Source organism: Nannospalax galili, unplaced genomic scaffold, assembly GCF_000622305.1.
Source record: "Nannospalax galili isolate Female #2095 unplaced genomic scaffold, S.galili_v1.0 scaffold1362, whole genome shotgun sequence".
Taxonomy (NCBI): domain Eukaryota; kingdom Metazoa; phylum Chordata; class Mammalia; order Rodentia; family Spalacidae; genus Nannospalax; species Nannospalax galili.
Window position 1 is genome coordinate 530073 of NW_008347579.1, and position 26751 is coordinate 556823.

General features: G+C 43.9%; 1 protein-coding gene across 4 annotated transcripts in view; it reads left to right on the plus strand.

Annotated features, from left to right (window-relative positions):
• Gfra1 (GDNF family receptor alpha 1) overlaps positions 1-26751 on the plus strand; it is a 224450-nt gene that overhangs the window by 152494 nt on the left and 45205 nt on the right. For all 4 annotated transcript variants that reach the window (XM_008844314.1, XM_017800922.2, XM_017800923.2 and 1 more), the window contains one exon: positions 10621-10957. In XM_008844314.1, the coding sequence (XP_008842536.1) occupies positions 10621-10957 (337 nt within the window). The remainder of the gene's footprint in view (positions 1-10620; positions 10958-26751) is intronic.

Below are 26751 nucleotides of genomic sequence, written 5' to 3' on the forward strand. Positions count from 1 at the left end.
TCCAGTCATGGAAGTAGCATTTTGTGTGTGTGCAGTAGGGATCTATTTCCTAACATGGAGGATCAATCTTCTAAACTGCAACTTACCTCTCCCTTACATGCCCTTGATTTCAAGTTTTTATTTTGAACTTTCTTGTAGCAAGGCTTGAGGCCCTAGGGCTCAAGAGAGAGTTGGAGGTGAGATTTGTGTTGGTCTAAGAGGAGAGGCATAAGAGAGGAAGGGGCTGAGAGTTATTTTTATATACAGTACGTAACTGCCTACCTAAGACTCATTTCAAAAGAACGACAATAAGGTTTACATGAGTTGATTGTTTTTCTGAATATTTCATTACTCTGTATGTATTGCAAACATAAAGAAAAATGGAAAAAATGTTATGCATATGAGTGTTATGCCTGCATATGTGTAAGTGCACCCATGTAGTACAGTGCCCATGGAGGACAGAAGAGGGTGTTGGCTTCCCTAAAAATGGAATTATGGTTGTTAGCAGTCATGTGGGTGCTGGGAATCAAACCCCGGGTCCTCTGCAAGAAAAGAACAGCCAGTGCTCTTAGCTGCTGAGCCATCTCTCCAGCCCCCAGAGTAGAAATATTTTAATGGTTAATGCATCCTCAGCATCTAGATGGTTATAAACATTTGAAGGTAGTTGTTTCTACAAGCATCTATTGTGTCAGTATACTTCCTTTAAATGCTTCAGCATACATTAACCAGTGTTCAAATTTGATCTAGTTCCTTTCTTTTTGAGATAATCTTTAAATATGCACAAACCTTTTTTGTACTTGAGCTGGACAGCTTCAGTTGTCAACTTGACACACCTGGGTAGAGGGACCCTCAACTGAGGAACTGTCTCCATTAGACTGGCCTGTGGCCATATCTGTGGGGCATTTTCTTGATTGATGAGTGATGGGGGAGGGCCCAGTTCACTATGGGCAGTGCCACCCCTGGGCAGGGCGTCCTGTGTTGTATAAGAAAGCAGGCTGAGTACAGGCCAGGGGAACAAGCCAGCAAGAAGTACTCGAGTCTCCATGGTCTGTGCTTCAGTTCCTGCCCTGAGCTCCTGCCTGGGCTCCCCTCCATGTTAAACTGTAAGCTAAAGGTGAAATAAACCCTTTTCTCCCCAAGTTGGTTTTGGTTACAGCAATAGGAAGCTAACTAACATGGTAAAATTCTCTGAGTTTTGAGGAAGACTGTACAATCTACAACCTATATCAGAGTCCGGAATATTGCCATTGCCCCAGAAAGTTCCCTCTGGCTCCTTCCCAGTCAACTTCTATCCCTATTCACTAGGAGTTGGTCTTGTGATTTTCTTTCTTTGCTTTGCCTATTCTAAAACGTCTATCTAGAGAGTCATACATTGTGTACATAGTATTGTCTAAATCCAGCAGGCATGTCCAAGCTGTGGCCCAAGGGTCATGTACAACAGAGGACAGATATTAATGCAGACAACAAAAAACCACAAACTTCCTTACAACATTAAGAGACTGCTTTGTGATTTTTTTTCTTGTAACTCCATTGTGTGGTTCTCAAGCATGAACTCACCATGCTCACTTGTCACAGTGTCACAGGGTTGGGCACACCCAGTTCTCAGGATTTTATGCATTCTGTTTCAACATTATGTGTTTGTGATTGGCCCATGCTATCGTGTGTGTTGATAGCTGACTTCTCATTTCTGAACAGTATTCCATTCCGTTGCCTGCCTCTTAGGCCTTTTTCAGTTGATGGATACATGGGTTATTTTTGGTTTGGGGTTATCAGTATATTTTTATATACAACCTGTTTAAAGTCTCCTTTGTGGTCATAGGTTCTTCTGTTAGATAAATATCTACAAGTATGATTGCCAGTAGGTGTATTTGTGGTTTTACAAGAAGCTGCCCAATTTTTCCCCCAAAGTGGCTGGATTTATGTACACTTGCACTAACAGCAAAGGCGACGTCTAGGAGCTCCACGCTTGTTCTGTATTTAGTATTGTGGGTCTCTGATTTTGACCATTATGGTTGCAAATAGTAAATCTCATTGTAGTTTTTGTTTTGCTCTTTCCTTATCAGTGTTTTTCTTATCAGTGTTTTACATTAGCATAAATCTTTAATTTTCATGCACTCTAACTTAAGAGATTTTTTCTTTTATGTTTTATATTAATTAAAAAATGTTTGCTGACCCTCCAAGATTATTTTATTTTATTTTCTAGTAACTTCATGACTTTAGCTTTTATGTTTAAGACTGTGATCATTCAATACTAATTTTTGTGTCTGGTGTGAAGTGGGGGTTAAGCGTGTTGGCCTTTGTCTTTTCATTAGTCTAGTACCATTTATTGGAAATTTTTTTCTCATTGGCTTGCATTAGTATCATTTTTAAAACTCAAGTGATTGTGCATGCACACTTGATACGGGCCCACCTCTGAGCCCTGTCTTCAGCTCCGCCTTTCCGTTCATTTATGCCTATGTTAAATTTACCACACTGATTTGGTAGCTGTAGCTTTATAGTAAACCTTTGTTTTTCCTCTTTTTAAATTGAATTCCTGTAAATTTCAAACAATATATTTTGATCATATTTAGATACCCTCCCCTATCTGCTCCACCTTACTACCCTTGTGTGATTCCATCCACTGGAGCCTAGTTAACGTCCCAAGATTCACCCTGTTAAGAGACTGATTCTCACCCTTCCATCAGCCATTGATTGCAATAGTTCCTAATGTAGGATTGAGTTTTCTGACCTACTTCCCCATGTTCAAGGCCAGCCTGGTCTACTCTGTGAGTTCCAGGACAGCTGGGGCTACAGTGAGACCCTGTCTCAAAAAAGCCCCCCCCCCAAAAAAAACCAGATTGTAAATCTAATTAGAAGGTGGTTGGTTACTTCATAACATTTGTGCCACTACTGCACCAGAGGGCATATCTTGCCAGCCCAGCTGTTGTTGAAGCACACAGGATTCACAGCCAGGCAAGGCTGATGGTCACTTTTCTCCAGTAGCATGTGTAGCACCTTCCAACACTGTGAAAGCTAGCTGGTAGAGATGAAGCTTTGAAGTCATAGTAAGCCTTTAAAAATATTTTTATTACTTTTTGAGAATTTCATGCAATGTATTTTGCCCATATTAACCTGCAACTCCTCCCAGATCCACTCCTATTTTCCCAATTCCTCCCAACATTGGGTCCTCTTTTTTTTAAAATAACCCATAAACTCCAATTTTTATGTACTATCCATGTACTTCTGGGTAGAAGGCCATCCATTGGAGTGTGGTCAGCCTACCAGGAGCCACATCGTTAAAGAAAACTGACCCTCCCTTTTCCACAAATCATTACCTGTCCATAGCTCCTCAGGGCTGGAGGCTGGGAGCTCATGAACCCTTTTCTCCTTCATTCTAGAATGTTGACTGTCTTGATCTTGTACAAATCTTGTACAGGCAGCCACAACTGCTGTGAGTTCATGAGTGCAGTGGTCCTGTCATGTTGAGAAGACGTTTTGTTTTTCCCTGGTTCTCCCCAACCTCTGGCTCCTATAATTTTTCCGTTATTATTCTTCCATGGTCCCTGAGCCTTGGGGAGGAAATGTAATATAGATGTCCCATTTTTAGCTGAGCACACTACAGTCTCTTAGTCTTTTGGCAGATTCTGAGTTAACCACCATCCACTGCACAAAGAAACTTCTCTGATGAGGTCTGACAGCTTTTATGGGTAGAGCCATTTGATACTATGTCCATTTACCAAAATAATGGTAGTAGGTTCACCCTGGGGCCTGTGAGCTCTCCAACTATGTTCTTAGCCAGATTTGCAGTAATAGGCATGTGTTTTCTTCCATGGAGTGGGCCTTAAATCCCATCAGAAAGGGGTTGGCTACCCCCATATCATCTTGAAGCCAGTTCAAGTCCTTCAGCTTCATTGTTCTTACCCACATTGCTTTGATTACTCTATCCTTCTCATTTTCATATAACTTTTAGAATGCACTTGACAATTCCAAAACACTAGGGTTTAGAGATACCTGATACATTAATTATATTGAGTCTTCTGATCTATGAATATGGTATATATTTCCATTTATAGGTCTCTTTAATTTTTATCAGAAATGCTTTCTATTCCTCAGTATTGAGATGTTGCATGTGTTTTTATTTTTTGTTATTGGGTACTACTGAAAATAGCATTGAATTTTAAATTGTTCTAGTAGTTTGCAGCCGTAAAAGAGATAAATGTATTAATTAGCTTGGTTTCATCATTCCCCAATGTCAAACACATATTACAGCATCACATTATACCTTTTAAATACTATTTTGTTAGCATCAAACATGTATTACAGCATCACATTATACCTTTTAAATACTATTTTGTTAGCTAAATATTAAACTTGTGTGCTGACTTCTGGATATGACATGGCTGTTAGACACATCAACTCACAGTGGCTATAGATAACCTGCCTAGGATCAAGTCAGTCAAAATTCCAGCATGGATGGAGGTGCCCCATCAGAAAGCTGATGGCTGCTGAGGGAGGGAAAGTCATTCTTCTTTGGGGATCTGACTGCTAGTAGGTTGCTGCTGCCCCAGTGGGTGGCCACATACCCATGCACATATGGGCAGTGCTAATTGGACTCAGGAGGGTATCAATAAGAAAAACCAAACATGTATTCAAGAAAATTCAATTGATTCTTTAAATATTAATTTTGTATTTTTGGACAGATTCACTTATTCTAATAGTTGTTTCAGAGATTCTTTGGAATTTTCTAAGTCATCTGCAAACAGATATGTCTTCTCCAATATCATTTATTTATTTCTGTTGCTTTATTGCAAAGGCTAAGACCTCTAGAACAGTATTGCTTCTGAATGGTAAGACTGTGCATTTCTTGTTCCGAATCATAGGGGGACATCATTATTTTACTATGAGATGTAATTTTAGCTGTGGGTTTGTCATACTGACCCTTTCTCAAATTGAGGAAATTATTTTCTACTCTTTTTCTAGATTGCTGAACTTTTTTCTTTTTCTTTTTTTGTGAATGAGTTGAAGTTCATTGAATGGTTTTTCTTTGCTGAATTATCACATGGGGTTTTCCTTGAATTCTCTTCCTTCCTTCCTTCCTTCCTTCCTTCCTTCCTTCCTTCCTTCCTTCGTTCCTTCCTTCCTTCCTCCCTCCCTCCCTCCCCCACCCTTCTTTGCTTTTGGCAGCATATCCTTGTAGCCCCAGATAACTTGGAACTTGGGACATGGACCAGGCTGGCCTCAATCTCACAGAGATCTGCCTGCCTCTGCTTCTCCTCCCTAGTGCTGGGATTAAAGGTGTGTACCACCACTGGACCCAGCTGTGATTTACCAGTCTTGGTAATGGTGCATTATCCTCTTAACAAATTGCTAAATGCAACTTGCTAAAAGTTGAGGGAGACTTTTACATCTGTGTTTGTAAGGACTAGGAATCAGTTTTCTTCTATTCCTTGTTGGGTTCCTGTATTTGGGTTATGCTGGTCTCATCAAATTGAGAAGTGTCATCAAAGTGTTTTGTGTTCATAAGGAAACATGAAGGAAGTTAAACAATGACCTATGAGGTGGGAAGGAATTGTTTTTGCCTCTCCAAATGTGCCAGGTTGTTTACTTTGGAATTTGTCACAGATGCTGAAAGGTGTTGGTGTGCTAGCAAGTCTTATGAATCCATGAAAACAGAATCAGCAGAAACACAGACCCACTGCCAAACAAAGTTAGCAGTGGGTTCAGATGAACAATGCTTTGTAGTTTCCACATTGTACAATGCTTTTCCTTTAAAATACCATTTTTCATTTCTTGTAACATTAAGAAGAAAAACAGACCAGGAGATGACTGAGTCAGTAAAGTGTTTGCTCTGCAGGCATGAGGACCCAAGTTCAGAAATTCAGCACCCACATGTAAAAGCCAGGCATGGCAACGCCTGCCTGTAATCTCAACACTAGTGACTAGTGGAGACAGGCAGATCTCTGGAGTTCTCTGACCAGCCAATCTAGCCAAATAAGAGAGCTCCAGATTCACTGAGAAAGCCTGACTCAAAAAATAAGGCAGAGATTGACTGAGGAAGATACTGTATGTTGACCTCTGGCTTCACATACACATGCAGGCACTCACATTTTTTATTTATACATGTACGCACATGCAGGCATGTATAGCACATACATATAAACACAAAGAAAAAAGTAATAGCTCAGATAATTTTAACAACTTTCAAAAGGCGACAGTGTTACGGTGACAGAAAAGGTATTATGTCAGGCGAACTGTTTCTCAAGCTTGTGTGTTACTGTATGGATTACTTCCAGAGAAAAAGAAAAGTCCTGGATGTTATATGTTGACTTGTATTATTTTATTATAACTTTATTTTAGATTTATAAACAAAAAGAACTCTTTTTTACACAACTATAAAAGCAACACAAATGGAACAATAATGACCCAAACTTTGAAAGCAATGGAATACAAGCTAATATCATTCCATTTAACCTCCATTGTTTTGCTGAAACAAAGTTAGTGCTTACCATCTGAAAATAGCACTGGGTGACAGCATGGGTTCATTTGAGTTTGGCAGGCCTACGACACTGCATGCCATGTGGTGACATCTTTCTCTGCCATTTTTCTCCACTTGAGCTCGCAAGCATTGCTTGGCCGAACATTACTGGCTGCATCCTTATATGTGAACACACCTCTGTGTGTCTGTTTTCTTTTTATCTAGAGATTAGAAAGACTCCTTTATTAGACACCAATGAAGACATAAATGCGGTAGGAAATCATGTATGTACTAACCAACATTCAGCTTGATGGGCCGAATGCAAATGATACTGAATATAGTTTTATCAATTTCTTTTCAGTGATCATCAAAAATGATTAGTTTAAGCCAGGCATGGTGGCACACACCTTTAATCCCAGTACTCAGGAAGCAGAGGCAAGTGGATCTCTGTGAGATTGAGGCCAGCCTGGTCTACATAATGAGTTCCAGGCCAGCTGTGCTTACGGGGAGACCTTATCTAAATAATAATAATATTAATAATAATAATAATAATAATAATGCTTAGTTTAGAAATCTAGAGAACTGTAGACCTGTAAAAATATAAATCACTGTCCTTGGGTCCAATAGCCCAACATTAGAAGTCTCAAGAACACTGAAGATGTATAGCTCAATCAGTAGAGTGTTTACCTAGCATGCATGACCCGTAGTACTATCCCCAGCATCACATAAACTTGCTGTGGTTATGCATGCCTGTGATCCCAAAATTCCAGAGGTAGAGGTGAGAGGATCAGAAGTTCAAGGTCATCCTCGGCTACATAATGGATTGTGAGGCCAGCTTGGAATACACGAAACCATGTTGAGAGAGAGAGAGAGAGAGAGAGAGAGAGAGAGAGAGAGAGAGAGAGAGAGAGAAAGCTGCAAGTGTTACCCAGGCCCAGAGGCCATGATGTCTATGTTTAGAAACAAAGTAGGTGGCTATTTCCTTCCTGGAGTATCAAGGAGCCTTAGTGTGGACAGAGAGGAAGGCTTGGGAGGAGCAGGATGGGGAGAGAGCACCAGGAGTGCTGACATAGCATGGCTGTCTTGTGCAGGTGTTGGCGGCCTGCATTGTTCATTGGGCAAGGCTTGAGGTCTTGCTTACTGCCTTCCACATTGAGCTTGCAGGACTCAGATGTCACAGGCAGAAACCTGAACCTGGGGCGTAGTAACTCATAGCTCATGGTGCCAGGGTAATGTAGTTTCCAGTGTGGGGAGTGGGGGAGGTGGTTCTTAAAGCAAGGCACTTTTGTTTGTCCATAGAACCAGGACGCTTTCATTCCTTGAAATGTTGGAAGGTTTACTTTGTATGCCTTTTATGTTTTTGTTTTGTATAAAGTTATTTTTGAAGTTGTAATGAGAATATTTAACATGTAACCTGCCTTCCTAGCAATGAAAAGAATGTATTAACATTTTATTTATTATGTGTGGGGTGGTTGTTATCACATGTGCACATGCCAAAATATGCCATAATGTGGAGGTCAGAGGACAGTTTTGCGGAGTCAGTTCTCTCCTTCTACCATATGGGTCCTAGGGATCGAACTCAGGTCATCAGTTTTGGTGCAAGCACTCTTACCTGCTGAGTCATTTTGTCAGACCCCTAGCAAAATTTTGCGGTTCTAATACAGTATCAATAACTACATTCAGATTCTTAAATGGCAAATTTCTAGAACATAACTCTACTTGAAACTGTTTTCCTTTTGAATGGCAATTCCTTCTGTTCTCTCCTCTCAACCCAGCAGCCTTCTCCTTCTGTGTGTGTTGAGTATTTTAGATTCTCATGTAATTAGAATAATACTGTGTTTTCCTTCTGATACTGGCTTATTCCACTTAACCTAGTATCCTCAAGGTTCATTTGCATTATTGTGCGTGGCAAGATTTCTTTATTTCTTAAGGCAGAATGATATTTCATGTACCCTGTAAATACCCAGCAAATACGCTGCCCTATCTTTCAACCCCATCCAGTCCACTCACATTCTCTCCTCTCTGATCAGTTCTCAAGCTCTTATAATTTCCCAAAGTGTTCCAGTCAGCTGAGGGAACATACTAAGGAAGGAGAAGAAGCATAGAATACACCAGGACTGAGGCCCAAATGGAAATTTGTTGGGATGTTTAATCCCACGGGACTGAGGTGCTAGTCTGTTGCCCCTCTGCACTCTCTGGTAGCCATTGGCTTACCTCCTTATCATCTGATGTGGGCCACCTTATTAGTTGGCAACGGAAGGTTTCCATTGCTTCTCTTTCTCCAGAGAAACAGCTTTATATGGGTTGTGATGACTAGTTTTATGAGACTGATGCACTGCCTACTGCTAAGAGGGTGACAATGATTAATTTTAAATGTCAACTTTCCACCGAAAGTGGTGGCACAGGCCTTTAATTCCAGCATTTGGGAGTCAGAGGCAGGAGGATCTCTATGAGATCGAGGACAACCTGGTCTACATAGTGAGTTCTAGGCCAGCTGTGGCTACAGGGAGACCCTGTCTCATAACAAAGCAAAACAAAAATCTAAAATAAAATAAATGTCAACTTTCCACAAACAAGAATTACCTAAGAATGGTCTTTGAGAATTTTTTTACTTTTTATTAATTTAATTTTTGTTTGTATTGAATTTTTGTGTATTTCATTTTTAATTTGTGTGTATGAGTGTTTTGTATGCATGTATGTAAGGGTACCTATGTCATACCATACCCATGGAGGCCACAAGAGGATGTCTGATCCCCTGAAAATGGAGTTATAGGCAGTTGTTAGCCATCATGTGGGTGCTGGGAACCCAACCCAGGTCCTCTCCAAGAGCAGTCAGTGGCTCTTAACCACTGAGCCATCTCTCCAAAGAGTCTTAGTAGAGTAATTATCTTTACTAGGTCAGTCTGTGGACACGTCTGGGAGACTGTCTTGATTTTCAGTTGATGCGGGAAGACCCAGCCCACTGTGGGCAACATGATTCCCTAAGAAGGGGGACTCTGAGTATATGAGAGAGAGAAGAAAGCTTGCAAGCAGGAAACAGGCTGCATGCATGCATTTTTTCTGCTATTGACTGGGTGTTATGTGACTAGCTGCTTCAATTCTTGTCTGGACTCCTCGTGATGATGAAGTGTAACCTGGAATTGTAAGCCAAATAAACCCCTTCCTTCCCTGCACTGACTTTTTGTCAGGATGTATATCACAGCAGCAGAAATGAAATTAAAACATGAATTCTGAGTTTAACCCCACACACACTGCATCCCATCTATTTTCTTGTAAATTTTCCCCATTGCCTGTGGCCCAGGCCAGAATGCACACCAATGGGCCCTGCCTCCCCACCGATCTCATGCAGACCATACAGAAGTGGTCCCACAGTGGGTGGCACTCGTGTCCCAGGCAGCGGAAGGCAGCATATGCTCTGTGATAGTTCTAAAGCCCATGGTGTGTAAGCCCAGTGAAACTTAATCCAAAATCCTAGCTGCATTTTCCTAATAGGGAACTTGAGTGCTCACAGAGCCGACATTTTGTATGTGGTGAGTTAAGTGGTAATTGAGGTTTGCAAATTTTTATGTGATTTATTCTGGTTTTCTTCCAATGGCCTGTGAGCTGAAACTTAAACACAGCTTTGCCACAGTTGCTTCTTCCTGTTTACAGAGGCTGGCATAATATTTTGTCTTCTGGGCTCAAATAACCATGTAATTACTCTGTAATCATATAGTAATTAGCATGTACTATATGCATTTATTACATAATTATATTCCTGGAGGATTGCATGGCAATTATACTTGCATTCAGCATATCATTTTATATACTGTATCATGAACAAGAATGTAATTTGTTGCTGTTTTCTTTGATCCTAATTTCAGTTTCCCGAGTAGGAGCTGGAAACAGTCTCTCGTTGCCTTGTTTGCTGGAAGCTGGGCAGGTGCCTGAGTTCCCGTGGCCTTGCTCCATAGCTCCTGCTTAGACATCTAAGGAAATACCAGGAACTTGCACTACTGTGGACTCCTGGCCTTTGCATCCCCAACAGTTTGTCTTTGTCATGGATCATTATGTTATTAGCTTCAAAATTCCTTGAGTTCTAGAAGTGTGGCATGGTGGGCTGAATGTGGAGATCGTGGTGTACAAGAGCTGGTGGGAGCAGTCAGGAGTGGGCCCTGTGATCACGCCTACCTTTCTCTGCTTTGCAGTGGAGCACATTTCGAAAGGGAATAACTGCCTGGATGCGGCCAAGGCCTGCAACCTTGATGACACCTGCAAGAAGTACAGGTCTGCCTACATCACCCCGTGCACCACCAGCATGTCCAACGAAGTCTGCAACCGCCGCAAGTGCCACAAGGCCCTCAGGCAGTTCTTTGACAAGGTCCCAGCCAAGCACAGCTATGGGATGCTCTTCTGCTCCTGCAGGGACATTGCCTGCACAGAGCGGCGGCGCCTGACCATCGTGCCTGTGTGCTCCTACGAAGAGCGGGAGAAACCCAACTGTTTGAATTTGCAGGACTCCTGCAAGACGAATTACATCTGTAGGTAAGCACAGGGGCAGCAGGTGATTAATGAGCTTCAGGGGAAGCCTTGGCCTGCCGCTCTAGCTGCCAGACACGGGGTTTCTGTGCTGCTCCCCGGGCAGAGAGCAAGGCCAGGCCTGCCCTCCGAGTGGATTGGTGAGAATCTGACCTCTGCATCTGCAACTTGGCTTTTCACAGCTGTTCTCGCTCTTACTAGGGGCATTTTGTCTTTAACTAGAAAATGCTTTGAGACAAAAAGGGGGAAATTCCACTGCATATTCTGAGCTCTCTCAGGTGAGGGGGGCACCTGAGTGAGGTGAGTGTGTAGGCATGTGCCCACTCCCCAGCTGACAAGTAGTGATTTTATAACTAGGTGCTTGATTGTTTCTAAAGACTAGAGATCAGGAAAAAATAAAAATAAAATGTCTGATATGTTAATTCTGGTTAGTCTTATTTTGGTCGAATGCAGCCCCATTCTTTAAACCAGCTCTAATAGTGACCAAAGAAAGTGGAAACCCTCATATATCTTCTCATGTTGAAGATTGTGTGTGCGTGTGTGTGTGTGTGTGTATGTGTACATGGGTGCATGTATATATGTGTGCACAGGTGTGTGGAGGCCAGTGGCCAGCTTCAGGTGTTCCTCAGGACACTGTCCACTTTGGTTTCTGAGACAGGGTCTCTCACTTTTTACCTGCAACTCACTGATTCAGCTACATAGGCTCCTGCTGAGCCTCGGGGACCTGCCTATTTCTGTCTCTGCAGTGCTGGGTTTACAAGCACACACCACCATTCATGACTTTTTCATGTGTGTTCTGGGAATCGAACTCAAGTCCTTGTGTTTGTAGGGCAAGCACTTTACTGACTAAGCTTTCTCCCCAGCCCTTTTGTTACAGATTTTTCCAAGAGTAATGCCCCTCTGCCTGTTTTTGTTGTTGTTTCTGGCTGGCTGGCTGGCTGGCTGATTGGTTGGTTGGTTGGTTGGTTGGTTGGTTGGTTGGTTGATTGGTTGGTTGGGGGGTTGGTTTGTTGGTTGGTTGGTTGGTTGGTTGGTTGGTTGGTTGGTTGAAAACAGTTGATCTGTTGTCCAAGGAGGGACTTGGATGACCAAGCATCACAGGGACACTTGGATACTAGGAGGAGTCACTCTTTCCTACTTTCTAGACACTGGTCCATTGGAGTTTTCTTAGCAGAGATAGATATACTAGAAGGTCCTGAGGATGAGGTGGGCCTCACACCAGGAACCTGGGAAGCAGTGCAGCTGAGGGATCAAAACACAGAATGGAGATGGTAAGAGGACTTAGAGATTCTGGAGACTCCTTTCACCTTTGAGCAGAAAGCTTTCCCCATCTGTGAACGGGGCTAGATTTCTAGGGTATTTTACTGAAAGCCAGATAGTTCTTCCTTAAGACCTCATCCTCTCCACTGCTGGGGCCAAGGAAGGAGGCCTAGGCTCTGGGTCCTACTCAGGAAGGAAGGCTGAACAGGGGAGAAGTGAAGAAGTAGATCTGCCTCCATCCACTGAGCAGTGGCTGGCCCAGAGGTGGGAAAGGAGTTGAGTCCTTCTCTCCTCACATGACTTCCAGAGAAGGCTGGTGACCCTCCCCTACCTGGGCCAAAAGCCCATCCTGAGTGGAGAATTTGTGTTCTGCCTGTCCCCATGCTCTGCTACAGATAGAATCCTTAGGTGATTGATGTGAATTCCTTACAGTAAACTACATTCTTGTTTACCTGGGGGGAGTAACTGGGAGTCAGGAACTTTGAAGGCTCTGGAGGATGTCAAGAGGAACATGTATATTATAGGATGGTTTGGCTGCTGTCTGGGGGCTTAGACCCACCTGATACAAGAGCAGGTTTGGGGAACTATGGGAGATGTCCTCATATCTGGGAATAGGCTCAGCTGATAGGACAGAAATGGACAAGAGACCCAAGACAGTCCTTAGCTAATCCCATCCCTACCAAGGCCAGAATGAATTAGACAGTAGCCACCGTGCAGTGGGTTGGGGGCTCCTTAGACCCAGTGGCATCCGGAGGCTATGTTTATGCTACAGCCATTACTGCCATGGGTGGAACTCAGAGGCTATTTGAAAATCCACAGCTAGGCTTATCCTGGAACCCTTCCAAGGGAAATTTATCTCAATGTGATTGATGGGTTTTCTACCCTGTCTTGAGTCTTTCCTAGGAAGGTGAATCAGGAACTTCCCCTGGTGTTACTCGTTAAGTTATTTAGCCCGTAATTTCTTTGCGGAGCCTGGACTTATAACTCATGATTACCCCCTCCCTGTCCAATGTGGTAAATGTAATTTGAGCTGCTAGGTTGGCTAGTGGTATTTTCTTTCATCAGATTTTATTAATCTTGTCTTTAATTTTATGCCTTTTATTCCATCCCTTAGCAATCCATCTTCAGGAGGCCATAGTACAACTACCCAGGGCAGCAGCTGGTGGTGGCTGGAGCCTGAGGTTTTGTGGGCCTCAATCCCAGCTCTGCTGTGAAAATTTACGGGCTCATATGAATATCCCCAACAGGAAGGGATGATGAGAGGAAGCACTGCATGTTAAACAGCACTCCTCAGAAAGCTCAAACTTTCAAAAGAGCTGTTTCTGTCTTAACACCCGTGCCTATCAAAGCACTGCTCAAGCTGATTAAAACTTCCCTGAAAGTAATGTTTTCCTACCATGGCCTTCAGGTTTCCTTCCCCAGGGTCCCATGGTGCCTCTTCTGCCTTGTGCCTTCAAACAGATATGAAACAACTTGAGCTTTTTTCTTTCTGCCTTTGTTTTCCCTTTTCCTTCTTCCCTTTTAGTGAAGCTGACAGGCTCCTTTCCTCTTGGGGTGATTGGGGAAGGAACGAGCTTGACTGTTTGGGCCTCCAAGCTTGTGTTCAGCAAAGCATACTCCAAGGTGTTATTAGAAGCCTGTGATGCAATCCAAAAGCTTTGCACTCCTCCCCTGGAGCACGGCGGCTCCCCAGCCACCTTCCCTCTGGTTGCTTTCCTTACTGTCTGGAAGGTTCTCAGTACTGACTAGGGCTAAAAGGAAGCCAGGCCTTTAATCCTCGTGCAAATTTAAATTTAGACCTTGCCTACTTTCCCCCAAACTCTGACATTCAGATTAAGCGCTGCACTTGAGCACCAACTCAGGATGCCGCAGATTCCTTCCTATCTCTCTTACCTTTCTAATTAATCACTCAGGTGCCTCGGCTCTGCTCACTGCCAAGAGGTCTAGCTAGCATCCTCTCTTGAGCATTCAGCTCCGGCTTGCATTGAAGGATCACAGGGAGCCTGAGGCTGCACAGCAGCCCACCTGCCTGGCAGCATTTGCTGCTCTTACATCCTGTCCCTATTGAAAATAGCCTTGTGTAAGCTTGGGGGCTTAGTAGCTGTGGCTGTGATGGTAATTCTGTGCATGCAGCAGAAATACTGCAACTTTGGATGCCCAGGTATGCACTAAGGCATTTTGCTTCAGGAGGCTGGGTCCAAAGGGTCTGACAGCCAGAACCAGCTGTCCACCTTGGATGGTATCCCAAGTCTCCTTTTTCCTGGTAGAATGCTCCTAGGGAGAAGTGAATGTTTTCTTTGCATTCAGCAGTGCTGGGTCATAGTTATTTACTTCCTTCTAGAATATTCTGATAATGTCGACTCTCAAAAAGGAGGGGGGTCAAAGGTTCTAGGACCTCCAACTCTAAACCTTTCATGGTCTCCTGGAGATATATTTCTTCCTCCAGGTACCCAGCTGTAGGTCCCCAGAGTCTTTAAAATTGTAACTTGATCAAGTTATGGTTCTTACTTCCACCAGAAACTCAGGGTCCTGTAATTATATCTTAGAAACCTGGGGGATTTGTAACAGAGCCTATCCATTGCTACAGTTTCAGAAAAACAGTGCATGTAATTTCTCAGCCTCTGCCCTAAGCGCGATCACATTTACCACACCCAGGGTAACCCTGTTATACATAAAGGAAGTGTACATTGTTAATTTATCATGGGACAACTACGGGAACATGCCTCAAAATGATACAGTAAATTTCTGCTCCAGTGACTTGTTTAGTCTGTAAGTGCACTGTAAGTACACCTTTGAAATGTGTTTCATTTGCCTAAAATCAGACCCTTTTTGCTCAGTAAACTGTGGGTCCTAGAGATCCAAGGCACTCTGTACTTCCTGAGCCAAAGCTCCCGTGTCAAAAACTGAATGCCACGTCACTATCTGGGCTTGAGAAGGTAATTAATGCCTAAAACTATGGGTAGATTAATTTGGCACTTAATTTTATTTTACGTTGATTCATTCACAAATGGAAAGCAGCAATTAGACAACACAAACTTTTGAACCATGGAAAGAAAAGGTTCTGGAATATGAGAAAATACAAGTAAAACACTTTCCAGTTCATTTGAGCAGTTTTTATTTCAAATGATTACACAAGTGCCTTTAGCGATGCATTCAAAGTGCCCGTGGCTTGTTTTTAAAGTGCCCACCTATAAGAGCTGCCTCCCCCCATGTGTCTCCATGAAGAGGATTCATCAGACCTTCAAAAACGAGCAAGGATGTCCTTGAACATCTGCTGCCCCTCATCTTCTTTGACTACCAGGTGTGGAGTGCATTCTTCCTGATAGATTTTCTGGGCCTCTACCTCAGCCTGTGCCCTGTGATGTGAGGGGCACATTCAGCACTACTTGCAGTGTTGGAGCTAATGGCACTCTGCCAGCTCCAACCTGCTGCACCTTGTGTCCCTGTATCTCTCTCCTTATCTCTCCTTTGGCAGAAGCCACTGTGAAGCCATTTGTCTGTTTCTACAGGAGCCCATCCCTAAAAAGGCCCAGGTGGATTCATTCTGCATTCCTTTTCTCTCCAGCCAGCTCCTCCCTTTACTTGCCAAGCTCAGGGTCTCTGCCTGGTTTTTCTGACCTCTTCCTCCATCTGCCCACAAGCTCTGAAAGTCACTTTTGTCACTTTTGGCCTAGAGACAAGAAGACTCAAGGGCTCCTTTTCTTTATATTTGCATATTACATTGAGTTTTTGGAGCCACATGGCTAAGAGGAATCTTAGCACTGGAGTTGGCTTTTCCCTTTTTTGAACACGGAAGCAAACAGAAAGAAGAACATAATTGAATCAGGTCTGCCCAGGAAGCCCAGAGAGAGATTTTTTTTTTTTTTTTTTTTTTTTTTTTTTTACTCACTGTGTGTGCATAGAAGCATCAGTGTCCCGAGGGGTGCGGGCTGGGCGTTTTTTTTTTTTTTTTTTTTTTTTTTTTTTGTGGGAACATGTGTTTAGATCAGACACTAGACTCTGAGAACAGAGAAGGTAAAGCAGGAGGAGGAAATCCAAGGGGTAGAGGTGGAGACAGGGCACTAGAGGACTGTCCAGGAAAAGGACAGAGAATCTCAGTGTGATACAAAGCAAAACAATGGGGCCTCCAGCAACCTGTTGAAATTTCGGATTTTATTCCTCAAAAGTCTTAGAGAGCATCAGAGGAGGCCAGGTGGAAACAGTGTCTGGGGAGAGTTGGAAGCCATTTAGGGAATTCTTGGACCAGATGAAAGATAAAAAGGGCCAGAAAGAAAAGAAAAGAATGTGGAACTTTTGATAAGTGCTAGAGAAGGCAATTACTGAGTTTTTGCTGAACAAGTAAATTAATGGATAAATTTAAAATGCGAATAGATATCAGAGAAGAGGCTGACATGGGGGATGTCATGCACTCTTGTTGAAGAGTGTTGGAGAATTTGCTCCCCAGGGACAGTGGGTGAGAAGTTTTAGTCCACAGACTAAAACTTGGGAACCTTGGGTTTTGTCTGAAGAGGCCTTATACAGGAAATTGGAGAGTTAAGACATTGGCAAAGCTGAAGTGGGAAAGTCTTAAGAAGAAAAGGATGGTAGTCATTGGTACCAGTCACTCAGAGGAGAAAACACAGAAGGACACTGGATTAAAATGTAGAGCATCTCTGCATGTCATTGTATTCCTTCCTCTGTGGAACAGTCCATCTGTCCATTCATTATCGTTTTTCCATTTTATCTATACATCCATTCACTATTCATTATAAAATGCATCTAGTCATCTATCTAACCGCCCATCAATCTACTGTCCATTCATATAACCCATTCATTCACCCAATAAATATGCATCCATCCAGCCAGCCAGCCAGCCAGCCAGCCTACATTTACTATGCAATAATAAAGACCTAGTATCTCATCCACATTACAGAGAAGAGGGCCAACACTCAAATTTTTCAACAGGGCATGATTATTGTTGGGCGGGAGGGTATAAATTACTTTAGGAAAACAGAAGCAGGAACAGCCAACTCAGTTAAGAAGCTACCATGTGAGCTGGGCTGGGGGTGAGTGGCATGGCAGAGAGTATAGTAATCTTGAAGCCCAGGACTGTACTGAAGCTGCATGGGTGGTAAAATCACAACCTGCTTCTGGTGTTGATGGAGTACCACTTGACTACACACCTCACTGCTGGGACCCCACTGATAGGACCTCATCGATGGGACCAATTTAATTTCTGATCATATCAATTACTCTTTAGGAGGTGACCAGTGAAGGGTCTACCCAGGAGCACCCAGCTCCCCTCTATAGGATTTGGAATCAACCCAGGATTACTAATACCAAAACCTGGTTTCTATCACTAGTTGCAGATGGTTCTCTCTCATGACAAGAATACAGTGCTCCCACTGGTCAGCCTTCCTCCCTTTTGTTCCAGACATACAAAATGATGGTCCTGAGTTTAGACACTTTCTAAGGCTCAGTAACTAAGACCGCCTTGGTTTTAAAGACCACTTTTATAAAGGCTAGGACATACTGTCCATCAAAGCCTCTTAGCATCATTTGAAAAGTAAAAGAAATGTCTCAGGTAATACATACTCATTAAGTTCTTACTTTATCTAATTTCCTTCCCAGCATTCTCTGCTTGTTACAGAGTGAATGCTCTGTGACAGCTTACTGATTTTGAAAGAGTTATCTCTACAAATAGGACCAAACACCCTCCTGGACCACGCCAATTTTTTTAATGATTATTATTGATTCACTATTTACTCTGGGCACACTGAGTTCAGTCTATGTGACAACCAACATCCTGGACATATTGGTCATGTATCCTTCTCCAAGACACTTGGGCTCACCCAGTATGATCCTTAAATCCCCACTGTATTGTCATTTGAGTTCTTGATGCTTAGCTGTCCACAGGCAGTAGACACCAGGAACCTGCCTGCATCTCACAAGCTAGATGAAGTCTTTGCTGTCACTCAGGGATACCAGCTCTAGATAACCCATGCTTCTGGCCGATGCCTTGGTCATGCAGGTAGGTATTTGCTTTCTTGCCTTCTTCCTCTCTCATTCATTATATGAAAATCTTGTATTAAATGGAGTGGCATGGTTTTAAATGGGGGCAAGTTTTCAGGATCTTTCTTGGAAGTGCTGCAGGAAGTGGGTGTGAAGGAAGAGGTGTCTCTGGGTCCCTGGATCCATGGATCCACAGGATACAAAAGAAAGAGGAGAGACCTCAGCATTTCTAAGGGCTTGCCCTCATTCAGACACTGTCTACAGGGTGAGAGAGCATCCTGAGCTGAGAAGCATGTTGCCCCATAAGCTGAGGCTATGCTGGTCTTCAAGCAGACAGCCTTTCCTTTTTTGGTCATACACAGTTTGTAGTTGACCTAGCACCCACAACCCATGACCCAGAGCATTCTCAGGGAAATTTATCCCTTAGTATATCATGTAACCCAGGAGAGTAGTGTGCCACATGTTTAATTAGCACCTGTGGAAGGCAGTGCTTGACTGGGAGATACAAACACCAGATCACCACCTCTAAAGCCAGCTTGGGCTCTTTTCTCCCTGTGGTCTGTGCCTTGAGCCTGCCTGAGCCATTCTCAGTATGACTTTTTACTACCCCAGTCCACTCCCATACCCACATCGGTGTGGGTCTCATGCACAGACTCAGACTCCTGTTCCACACCCATCCCATGTTTCTATAGCTCCAGTTAGGTGTCCTGTGGGAAACACTGCTATTTTCACTTCTGTAGGACATTTCCAACTCACTGAATGGAAAATTTCTCTGTAATTTCCAAAAGCAATTAATTATGCAGAAAATTTCACAGCCAAGGAAAACAAGAATTTAAAAGAACTATCAACAGGAAATATAGCATGCACTGCTACAGAGTTTGAAGGATTTTTTTCCCCCATCACAGTTGTCACTATGTGAGAGAAGCAGACCTGGCCTTGCATCACATTCGTGATGTGGGTAGCCTAAGGCCTTCATTCTGTCTTGTGCATGGAGCTACTGGCTCTATCTTCTCAGTAAAAACTGAAGCAAGTGTAGTGACAGCGGCTTCTGTGGAACACAGAGAACATTCTGTTGTACACACTTCTCTCTCCTTCACTTCCACAAGTTTTTCCAGATGTGACATTTCCATCCCATAGCAACAGAGACCTTTAAAGTAGGATGTATGCGTGGGGGGCAGATTCTTATTGCTTTGTACTTTATGTGCCCATAGTACTGAGAAGCTTAGAGAAAGGCCAATGCTGTTTCCTGAAGCTAGGCTGCTAGGCTTTATACATTGCCCTCTTTCCCTCTTGGCGTTTGAGCCACCAGGCCAATTGAAGAGCAGAGAAAGGGGACAAAGAGCAGAGGTGTTTGGAACATGTGTCTCTGTGCAGAACACACAGTTATCGACATACACCGCTACAGTGAGATGTGAGCAGAGCTGGCCACGAGACTCCTGGGGCTGCAGTGGTGAGACTCACTATTGTTGAGAATGAGTAGGTAGTGAGGGGATGACTGGAAGGCTTGTGGGCACATAGGACCTCAGTGACCCAGAGTAACCATGTCAAATGAGGGGCTCTAAGAAGTGGTGCTGTGTTGTGAGTCAGTCACATGAGGGACCGTCCAGGCATAGGGCAGTCACTGATTCAGGGAGATGGAACCTGAATTTCCCTCCCCTGGATGGTTCTGTACAGTGAATCATCCCATCATCCCACTGGGAAGCAAGCCACAACTGGGGGCAGAGTGATGTGTCACACAGGGCTTAGGAGCTCACGGACATCACTGTAGGAATGTGTGAATGTCATGGTGGAGGTTAGGGTGAGGATGAACGATGTTTATTTGACATTTACTGTGTGCCAGGCATTGAACTGAGCTCTTTCCAGAATCCAAGAGTGGGATCTATTCTTCCACTTGCCATTGTGCTGTTGAGGTTGTGAGATCTTGAGTAATTTCCACATCACCCGAGTGGTGTGGCTGGAATTTGAGCTCAGAGGGCCTGGTGGGCTGCAGAGCCAAGCTCTTGAATGCTGTGCTACCCACTGCTATACAAAGGGTGCGTGTCTTGGAAGTTACCCATGTAACTGCCGGAGATGCTGAGTGTGAGTGATATCGGGTGCTGGAAGTGGCCCTTGTTTTCACCTTTTTATTTAATCTTTTCAAACAAAAATGTTTAAGCAAGGGGCCTTAGCATCTTGTCAAGTTGGGCTTCAGAACCTTTTGGAAAATACATTTCATTTCTTACTAAAACAGTAAATATTCAGCCCTTTTGGTTTCTGGATCCCTTTACAGCCTTGAGAAATCACTGAGGATCCCAGAGGTATTTTGTTTATATGGGTTAAATCTATCTATACTTTCTATATTAGATCAAAGCTGAAGGAATGTTTACATATCCACTGAAAAATTTCATTTACATTTCATTTAAAAATAACACCAAGAAACCCATTGTATGTTACTTTAAAGAACAGAACCTATTTTATTGGACATATTCCTCCTTCCTCCCCCCAAAATGTAGGGAAATGCACAACAGAGTTTTCCAAATCTCATGTCTCATCAAAGACCTCTGATATCTCTTACTGTCTCTGTGTTCAGCCTGTTGTTGTTTTCTATGTTATGTGGCCTCTGGGAAAACTCCCTGTTGCTCTCATGAGAAAGTGTACACAGTGAATAACGTTTTCATACGGCTGGAGATAAAACCCACATTGAGCCCAACTGGGCTCCCAGAGACTAGCAGGGTTCCTGAACCTCAGTTTAAGAACTGCTACACTGGATAGACCAGGATAACCTTGGATTAGAAGACTTAGGTGCATATGTACCAGTGTTCCCATGGACTCAGAATTGAGACAGTATGTCTGCCTTGTGCCTGATCTGCTCAGCATGTCAGCAGGGCGTAGCTGTGGACTGTGTATGGGACCCAGTTCTGGAGCCCTCCAGTGGAAGACAGGCTGAATGATAATGCAGAGCTTTGCCATGAACCCCGCTATGTTCTGGGACTGTAAGGTAGGCTGTAGCGCACAAGGCTACATGGCGTCTTATGGGGAGAAATGCCCTGCTGACGGACAACACCTTTGTAGATGGCTCTTCTCTTTTCTAGAATGCTAGAGGAGTCACCGCTGTACTCAGCTGTCAGGCTGATGGTTATAACTTCTGTGTCCAGAAACACTCATTGACATTTTCCTCTCCGGTCGGGGCTTGGAGCAGTTCCTCAGATAAGCCTCTGGCTTCTGAGTGTTGGCTCAGTGGTAGACCTAGCTCCTCTCTGCTCTCCCTGCCCTTTATCATTTGCCATGGTGAGAAGGAAAGGATTATATTGGCATTTAACCTGAGTCAGCCCTTAGAAACGGAAAGACCAGAAAGCTCTGGATTCCTGCGAGCAACCAACAGTTGGAATTCCTATTGCAGAGCTAGCTGGCTCCATCTAACAGCTTGAAATTTCTTAGAATGGCAGTCTAGGTACAGAACATGCTGGATTGCTTGTTCCAGCAAAGGAAACAGACACTGCCCTAGAAAACCTCTCTGTGTAAACAAGACAAAAGCTAACAGGAAAACACTTCCCTATCAACACATCAGGCTGAACTGTTCAGCTACAAATCAGGCATGTGGTTCCATTGTGTCTGCTGCTTGCTTGTTGTACCTGCTGATGTGTCATGGTCGGTGGTTGGTTCAATCGGTGGATCAGCAGGATGAGAGTATCAGATGCTTTGTAGGGCTCAAGGGTGAGAGATGAGTGAGATGTCCTCAGCACTGAGGGGTCCTGCAGGGAAAGGTGTCCTTGCTGTATCAAAAGAGCCTGGAAGGGGATGAATTCTGGGACTTGTCAGAAGTGCCATTGGGATCAGTTCTGATGCGTGGGGTCTGGTGTGGGACCTGAGAATTTGCACTGGGAAAGTGCTGCTGTTAGGTTAGACTCTTGAAGATCTACTGATGTAGAAAAGGTTGACTAGGTACCCTAGGCTGGTGGCCTCACCCTCCTCTCAGATCTTAAATTTGAGTAAGAAGGAACAACTTAAAGAGAAAAATAATTTATTTTGGCCCACAGTCTGTGGCCACTTGGCTCCATGTTTCTGGGCCTGTGGTGAGACAGAACATGGTGGCAGTGGGAACATGTAGCAGGATCTGTTCACTTCATGGTGACCAGGAAGCAAAGAAAGGGACAGAGAGAGAACTGGAACAAGATACAGCCCCCAAGGACTCACCTCTAGTGATCTCCTTCCTCCAGCAAGGCCATATCTCCTAAAGTTTCCAGAGCTTCCCAACTATCCCTACCAACTGGGGAGGAGGGTTTCAATACATGAGCCTTTGGGAGAACTCTTCATATCCCAACCCTAATGATGTGGTAACTGCGAATCCACTTAGATCCTGTCAGGAATGGTCCTATTGCCTGGTTAGCCTCATTGTGCATGAGGGAGGAGGCAATCCGTTGTCCACAGGCTGACCTTGGCCTGAAATTGGAATCCACTTGTCTGAGTTAAAATTGAAAATGCATTTCCAAACAGAAAGCTTTAGGGTAATTGTTTAAAGAGAAACCCTCCTTCCACAATGGCCTTCGGAGCAGTCTTTGACCTAAGCTGTTCAAAGGACAGCTGGTATGTTTAACTCTGTCCGCTTATCCCTTTTTCTATGTGGAAGAATCTTTGGTTGTCAGGAGGGAGTGTGAGATGGGAAAGGATCAGGATACTACTGAGGCTGCTCCTTGGTAATCCCCAGTGCAAAGGAAGCAGGAAGGACTGTCTGGGTATCTAAGACATGGCACTAAATATTGCCTGACCATTGGATTTTGATACCAAACCATGTAGGAGGGTGCTGCCCCTCCCCACCAGGGAAACAGGCTAAATGTCCTTGTTCTCGTGGGGACAGAGGGTGATGCCTCTGGCACTTTCAGCCCAGTAAGAGTCTTATCTTCTTGCTAGGTCTGTCTTCTTGTGGATCTTAAAGACCCTATGTGGCGCCTTCAGACTGTCATGGGAAGGAGAGCGGCACTTGCCCCACACTGTCTCCCAGGGCCGTGGTTGGAGAGTCAGGGCAGGTATCTTGAGAGGAAGATGCCAGAGAGGAATCTTGAGAGGAACAGCGAGAATATGTATGTCCTGTGCTCTTTTGAACAATGAGCTTGGTACTTGACACTGGATTATAGGCTTTAATCCTGGGCTGTTCCCTGTGGAGGAGATGCTATCCACGCATGTCTGCCTTGTGTGAGGAGACCAGGACATGGGTTGGTGAAGTACAACAGCAAAGCAGTTGGAATTTGGTTGGACTTTAGACTTATGCTAAAGGGCACCTGCCCACTCTAAGAAGGGTTCACATATGTGTCTGCCCTTTCACAAGGATATATGTGTTGCCTGTCTACAAGGAGATGGATGGTCCTGGCCAGGTTAGGCCTCTATTAGGTACCTCTAGCCTTGGAGGAGGGGTCTCTATACAGAAGGTAGTTGTGGCCTAAGGAGCTCTAGTGACAAGATGTTGGGGCAGACCTCGGAGTGCCTTACTATTTGACTTCTGTCCTGCCCCCTTAGGGTTGACCAGGTCTATAGCTAGGGAGAGGGCTGCTCAGAGAGCCAAGGCCTAGACTCACATGACTTCTCTACCAACTGTGTTTGTGGGTTACAGTTGAGCCCTACTGAATGGTAACAATAGATATTTTAATGTTTTTTTCTTAAACTGGAAGCACTATTAAACTAGGGGCACTGCTTCTGTCATTATACTTTACTCTGCCTGGTAAAGATCACTTATAGCCATCTAAATTTGGGCTTCACAAGTGTGCAATTCACATCCAAATGGCAGCAGAAGTTCCAGAGCTGACACAAAAAGATCAAACATGAATTCTTTCAGTGCTGTGGGGTGAAAATGGGCTTGAGAGTATGTGAGCTTCTTTCCCAAATCTGGTTCTAACTCTAAGTCTATAACTGGGCTGATTATGGGCCTTACTGGGCCCTAATGTATTCAACTGTGAACTAAGGCTAATGTGGCTAAGGCTATTGTGTATCAACTGACTTGAGCCCGTACAGCATCAAGCACAGTGACAGGTTCTAAGTGAATGTAGTTGTAAGTACTGCCCACAGGTTCTAAGTGAATGTAGTTGTAAGTATTGTCCACAGTTTGTTGGGCCCTCCCACATCACTCAGCAGTCAAGAAAACGCCCAACAGGCCGATCCAGTGGAGATAAGTCTTCAGCTGAGGTTCCTTCTAACCAGGCGTGTCAAGAGCCTTTGTGTATGGAACTCAGATTCGTTTGTTCACATATCCAAATATTGACAAAATATCTACTTTGTGCCAGTCTTTTTAAATTTTTTTAATTTATTTTTTATTTTATGTGTGAGTGTTATGCGTGCATGTATGTAAGTGTACCCATGTCATGCAGTGCCTGTGGAGGTCAGTAGAGGGAGTTGGATCCCCTAGAACTGGAGTTAGGTAAGGTTGTGAGCCACTTTGTGGGTGTGGGATTCAAACCCTGGTCTTCTGCCAGAGCAGCCAGTGCTCTTAACCACTGAGTCATCTCCATCCCCAGCCAGTCTTAACAATAGGTGCTTGCTTTTTCATTGTGTTGGCAAGACTTCTAAAAGTGAAAGCTTACGACAGAAAGCATCATAGAGGTTGTGACCATCAAGGCTGATATCAACACCCTGCTGGAGGCCCAGAGACAGATACGAGACTTGATAGGAGGGCTTGGAGGAGTCCCTTGCTATCTCTGTGAATGGCCACCATATGCTCAGCTAGGCCAAGTAGTTGAGGAACCCATTTCTAGAAAGTGGCCTGTATGAACCATGGAACTAAGCTCCTTTGTCCTTGAGAGGAAAAGGGAGAAATGTTTAAAATGTAGAAAATGAGCTGGGGTGGGGTGCTGTTCACCAGCGGACATTAAAGATGAGGGTGGGATGACCAAGAGAAAGAGATAAGGAGTTTTCAGGAAAGGGGAGTTAGCTGCTGACAGTGAGATGATTTATTCTCTTGTCCTTACACCACTGCGATTCCCTGCCTCCTGGGCAATAGTGATATTCTCTACGCCCTATCTGGGAAGGAAGATATTAGGGAGCAGTTGTTTGCTAAGCTCAAAGTCTCTGTTGACTTTAAAACAACTTGCCTAGGAGAAAAATGGCCTAGTGTATATTTACCGTTGAATATAATTTTCCTTAGGAAGTCTGCAAGCCCATTAAAATTAATAGGGGATCTTATTTTCATATGTTTCTGTTTAAGGTTCGTTCATAGAAGTGTGGTCGTCAGCTACTCAGGCATCCATTTCTCTCCCCCATTCCCTGTCTCTTTCTATAGCGCCTCTAATGTACCACAGGTGAATTAATATTCCATTGAGCAGAGCTTGGGGCCTGGACTTCACAAAGGTAGTTAGTGCTTGCCATTTGCGGGAGGGGGCAGGGAGCAGGGGAACAGCTTTGCAAATTATTTAAGTTAAAAGAGTCTGTGCAATTTAAATTTTTTCATCTTCTGGGAACTCCAAAGAACCAGGGCTTGGCTGAAGAAAGCAGCATTAGGGATAATGTCTGATTTCCTTGGTATTCCCAAAGCTAATTAGAGTTCAGAAAGACCCTCTGACTGTAAATATCAGGATGCTAAGTTGCTTGTCTGCACACACCCTTCTGAGGGTAGTCAGCACCCCCTTTAATAAACACAAGCCTAGTGGAGTTCAATGGATGGGAACTACAGGTACTCAGGTATAGAACTCCCTACACTGGTTTCTAGAATGCCATCCCCTTGGCCTATACAAAGTAATGCTGTACTTGAAGATGATAAGGATTCCTCAGAGAAAGGCCTTTGTTCTTAATAGCAAGAGTGAACCTGGTATCAACATGACTTTAATTGAGTACACACAGGCTTTGAACACATGGGTCAGATGTGGCTGGAGACAAAGCATTTCGTATGTCAAGCTATTTGCAGATGAATTCTAGATGAAATATCAAGGTGTCATCTGAACCCTACAGCTTCAAAGAGGTCCCAAGGTCAGTGTGGAATCTCTGGTCCAGAGTAGCATTGAAAACATAGGCACTCATGAGGTCCTGTCCTCACCTACAGATCTGGAGCAGTTGTAAACAATCAGGATGTCAGACACACCCAAACCCCCTCCCAGCAATACCTGTGGATTTGCTGTCATTCAACCTAAAGAAAGTAAGCTTCCGAGAAATGAGGCCACTTGCCCAAAGTGCCATGGTTAGTAGATAGCTGAATCAGAATGTAATTTCTAGTCCATCTTTAAATTTGATATTCAGAATCTCTCCCATCTATGTTGTTCAGTACTGTTTTATTTTTATATTCCTGCTTCACCTGTTAATCACAAACCTGGGGGCTTTAAACAACATGAGTTTGTTCTATCACAGGTCTATAGGTCAGCAGGCCACATGGTCTCACTGGGCTGAGGTGGAGGTATTGGGGGGCTGAGGTTTTTCTGTGGGCCCAGGGAAGAATTTACTTCCTTCCTTTCACCTTGCTCTCACGTCTTAATTTCATGGCTCATGTCTGTCTGTCTGTCTGTCTCTCTGTCTGTCATCATCCTCATTGTTGTGCTCCCCCTTCTGTTCTTCCTCCAACTCCCCTCTCCTTTTCCCCTTCGCCCCCCCCCCCCCCC